We start from the raw sequence: 5130 nt of genomic DNA on the forward strand, positions 1-5130 counted from the left end.
AATGACATTAAAATAAAGGTCTTAACACTTTACAACTGATATGCTCTGGTTTTCTTATAATAAAAGACTAAAGCAATTTCAAGCACCATTATTCACGGGACTCAAAACACTGAGCACTCCATACTCAAAACCCTAGACTTTCTTTACGTGTTTGATATGAAATAGTAAAAAGATCATATTCACAAGATTCTACGTGTTCAATCTTTTCATTGATATGACTGATGGTTTGGAGGAAAAAATGGGAAATTAGGAGATAAATAGCCATATTTAACTTAAGATGACAGGATTCAACTGGACATTTATAAAATGCAGAGATGTGCCCCAGTTAGTATCTTGGCCTAGGGAAATAAACTAGGAGTAGAAAAACTACTCACTCATATATAAAAGTACACTTGCTACTCAAGTATAGAAACAGCAGGTGAATTTACAACTGCCTTCTGCCCCAGCATTCAAGTTGTAATTAAAAACAAAAACAAACCAAACAACCAAAAAAACCCAAACAAACCCAAAGCTCAACAAAGAAGTGCTTTAATCACCCGAACAAAACTGTTAATAGCCAAAGCAAAACTGGAGAAACAGAGTGAAACTATTGTGGAGAGAAAAAAAACGTTGCAGGGTTGTTCTGACCCTCATACTGAAGATTGGTGCAATTTCATCTTCAGCTACAGAACCCCTTTTGTACTATTACTGTAGGCAGAACAGTGTGCAACAAAACTCTTAATACCTAACACTTACCTTTCGAACAATACTGTCTTCTACATTAGACTTCTTGTTGCTGCCCTGCTTGCCCATTAAAGTAATCTCTAATTGACAAAATGGCTTGGGCAAAATATCACACTGTGTGAAGAACTTGCGCCACTCCACTATATATGCTTTTAGTAAAGCGGTATCATCTTGATGACTCAGCACTCTCTGGAGGAGGGGGGGAGAAGAGGAGGCAATTTATAAACAAATTTCTGCACAAAATACGGATTGGCTTTGCTTATACTGAAAATAATTACCCATATAAAATTCAAATATACAGACACATCAAATATGTAGACTTTCTTATTCTAAGTGCCATTTAGTTTAGCGAAAGCAATTATCAACCTGTTCCATATGAACCGATTCTAAAGGGTAAAAGAAAGGTAATGGCAAACAAGTAGTCAGGAAGTTTAGATTTTCCAAATGAACCTTTTTTTATTTTTTCTTTTAAGCTATCTGCAAGTCATAAAGATTAAGACCTTCAGATCAAAGGCATGTACGAGTACAACCATATCTAAAACCAAAAAGCCAACCAATAAACTGTAAGGACTACATTATATTCTGTACAGTGAAAAGTTTAATTCAATGAAATCTACTAACCCTTCATTAGGCCCAGACAGCTTGTTAACATGTATATTTTACTAAAGCCTGGAAACTACAACTACATTGTACAACGGCTATCATAACGCCTAAAAAGATGCCCATCAAACAACAGTCAACGCAGACCATATCAAAGGCCCCAGTTCAGAATAGCATTTATGCATGTAAGCAGGGAAGATGATGGAACTTAAAAATCAACATTCACATGCCCAGTTATACAAACATCTCTATAAGAAACTATTTTCTTTTAAGCAAAGCCTTAGTGGTGTAAATCTCTTCCCTGGAGAAAGATTTTATAGACTTTCGTTTTCTCTTTTCCAGACTTTTGTCATGGGATATTTATGTGGTTTTTTTTTAATTTCACAACCACCCCCTCTTTTAAATCCCTTATTACAGAAAACTTATTTTGCTATACTTTTTACAAACACAAAAATTTCCTTTGAATCTATTGATGACTTCAATCATTTAGGGGGAAGACCATAAAACTGGACAGCTAAGCTTGCTGAGTTGATAGCATGGATATTTCTAGTACGCCATACATATGGCTTATTTTAAAGGCATCCATGAACATGTCAGCATAGCACTGAAGCTATACAAACAATATCTTTTTTCAGAGAGTAATTTCTTATAGAAATTTTTGCCTCAAGAAGTTTTAAAGTGGAAGAAGATTCCGCAAGTACCGTTGGATAAACAAAGATAATGCTGGGTTGGTTTTTTTAATATAACAGAAAAATCATTGCCCACTCCAGTTTCAAGGACTGCGAGAAAACAATAAGCCAAGGCAAATGCTCAAGGCTAAGTCTTCTTTTTGTCAATGGGAGTTCGCAGGGTAATTATGATCTCCAGAACATCACAGAATTTCAAACAAAAAAGCAATGCATTTAGATCCAATGAAAGTCAGAACTATTTGGTTATTTTTCTAACAATATGAATAGAAGTTATGAAACGTTAAGAACTTACTGCTTGCGCCTGTTTAATAAAATCAAGGATGTCTTCCTTCAGAGCCTGATGGATTTTTGCTGGACCTTTATCATCCCACAAGCAAACTGCATGTACATCTCTAGAAAACAGTTTATCCATCTTTTAGTAACAGCTACTCAAAGTTTAATGCTGTAATGTATGAGACTTAGTCGTAATTTAAGTATGTCTAAGAAATTAATACTCATATGAATAATATAATTGTCAAACAACACACGGTTACATCCCAGCGACATGTGCAAGAAAACATATTTGGAGCAGAGACTGAAGCTATAAGAAAGTCTTGGAAACAAATAACAGCAACCTATCTAGGAAAAGGCTACGGTCAAGAAGGAGATGTAGAAGCCAATTCTGTTTCCAGTATCTATTAAATAATCCTTATTGCATTAAGGACAATTTTTAGAGCTTTTCTTTGACAAAGACAGAAATCACTTGCCAGTAGAAGCATAACTACTCAGCTCATATTATTCTGCAATACTCTCATTAACATGCAGCCTTCACTCACAGTTTCATAATCCACGCACCACAACATCCTTGTGCTATAAAGGAAACAGACCTTCCTTGTGAGAAATTTGAGCTCAGGGGCATCAGGTAATTTAAAAGATGTTTCAATTAGTTTAATAAGATCACTTAAACATTCATGACAGTGGTGGCATTTTAAAGTGAAACCGTACTGCAGAAAAGCTACCAAACAGCATCGTAAAGCAAAATTCTATTAATGAGTTTTAATCAACATTCAAATAAATGCTTGTTTCTCCTAGCTGACAGCCCTGCAAGTGTCACTTAATTCCTACTTTCTTTCCATACTAAAGACTAAATAAAGCAAGTTACACTCCTAACCATACATCATATATAATGGGGCCTCGCAAGTCTTTTTTTTGATTCATCACCTTCCTCTGGTGGTTCTTCCTCCTTTCAATAACAAGGCCACATCTTTGCAGAAAAGCAACTATATAATCTAATATTTTGATATTAGATTATATAATCTAATTATATTAGATTATATAATCTAATATCTTTGATCCTATTAAATCAATACAGTTATTTCAATACAAAAGCATCTTTTTACTTTATCTGAAAAGACAAAACTTACAAGGTTAAAAGTTCCTTTGACGCAGACCAAATGTGCTGGCCCAGGATTTACAGAGGTCTACCTAATTTGTGAGATTTACAAAATTTTCACATGCAGAAAAGGTGTTACTGTATTTAGTATGTCACTGTTTCCTGACAGCAGTCAAAAAAGCAATACTGGATAATTATATTCAAAGGGCAGGTAGAAGACACCTACAGATTTTGAATTTTTATTAAAAACCTTAACAAAGAGCACTGTCCAAAAATAGGAACATAGGAGAGTGGGATCCTTTCCCTCAATATCCTGAATTTAGCCATAAAGTTACTTAAGTTCTATTCAATAATTCAGCTACAAGAAAAATATTAAGTGGAAAATTTCCATAGCAATGCAGAATTATTGAACTAGTTATTAAAAATGAAAGCAATAACTGAGAACTGAATCTGTACCTTAATTATACTGTGTTTCTGGCAACTACTATAGCCAAGGCATCGTATGATATTAAAACTCATTACATGATAAACTAGCTTCCCTTTTGGCTGGCAGAAAAGCATGGCAGGTGCAGTAAGATGGGTGTAAGAAGAATCACTGCGCTGTCACCATGAAAAAGAGCAATAAAGATATGGACTGCAACAAGACTGCATTTAAATGAAAAACACTTGTGACAGATTTTAAAAAGTAGGAGAGACTGCAAAATTAAGATACTACTGTATGTGAAGGATATGTTGAGACAAAGATTATATTAGATATACCTTACATATAATCCTGTAACTCACTTCCATATTGTGTTGGAAAAGGTCACATAATGTATTTTAAGAAAAAAATCATCACCTAACAGGAAGCAAATTCTGGCTTTTTGGAAGGAGGAAAATGGCAGGATTTTTAGAAGTACCATAATGCAAACACTGTCTGAAAAATATTACACATATATTATTTTTAGAGTATAAAACTATTCAAATTATACCAGTTAAGCTGCATTACCTTGTTACTTCAGTAGCATTCTTAAGTTATTTTAGAAGAAAGCCATTCAAATCAGAATAATGTTACATCCAGCAAACTGCCTTTAAATGAACTTACCATCAAAGCAGTAATTGTAACAACAGGTTTGTGGGCAGGTATAAAACTTGTTTGCTATGATCAGCTGAAGTCAAAAGCTCTGCTGTTCTTCCTCCACCCTATTTGCAAAGACCTGAATCTCAGGAAAACTCTATTTTTACACATTTACAGTGATGTCGGCACACTTACCACTTAATAAAACTTAAACTAGTACATTTGTTCTGTGTGCATATAGTCTGTTTCTTACGTGACTTCTGTATCAGAAGTAGAACAATAACTGTATTTCCATTATGCAGAAAGATATAAGTTACTAAAACATTACTTACGAAAACAGATCAAACCATTGCTGTTTTGTGACAGACTCTTGACGCAGAAGTTTCAGAACGATAGGGCGCATGAAATCCCATTTGTCTTCAAACTGAAGTGAACCTTTATTCTAAAAGAAACAAAAAAATATTGTTAATAAAAGTTTCTTATTAAAAGTTGTCTTTAAAGATTGCACTTTCTATGGTTAATGTAGAAATATCTTCTTCTCAGAGGTGACTCTCATAAGCTAGAATTTAAGGAGCTATGACACCATAGCTGAACATTTTTCACAGTAAGTAGCATTTTCAAAAGTGACAGAGCTATTATTTGTCTCTTAGAGAAGCAGACTGCCAACTTCTTCCTTTACTCACTGCATT

The 5130-nt window shown here is 34.3% G+C and overlaps 1 protein-coding gene across 1 annotated transcript in view; it reads right to left on the reverse strand.

Annotated features, from left to right (window-relative positions):
- CUL5 (cullin 5) overlaps positions 1–4891 on the reverse strand; it is a 24383-nt gene extending 19492 nt beyond the window's left edge. Inside the window, exons 1-3 of the mRNA XM_009890907.1 lie at positions 4774–4891; positions 2305–2404; positions 736–912 (exon numbers count right to left, since the gene is read on the reverse strand). Coding sequence (XP_009889209.1) covers positions 736–912; positions 2305–2404; positions 4774–4844 — 348 coding nt within the window. The 5' untranslated portion in view covers positions 4845–4891. The remainder of the gene's footprint in view (positions 1–735; positions 913–2304; positions 2405–4773) is intronic.
- Positions 4892–5130: the final 239 nt, after the last annotated feature.

This window comes from Charadrius vociferus, unplaced genomic scaffold (assembly GCF_000708025.1).
Source record: "Charadrius vociferus isolate BGI_N301 unplaced genomic scaffold, ASM70802v2 scaffold118, whole genome shotgun sequence".
NCBI lineage: Eukaryota > Metazoa > Chordata > Aves > Charadriiformes > Charadriidae > Charadrius > Charadrius vociferus.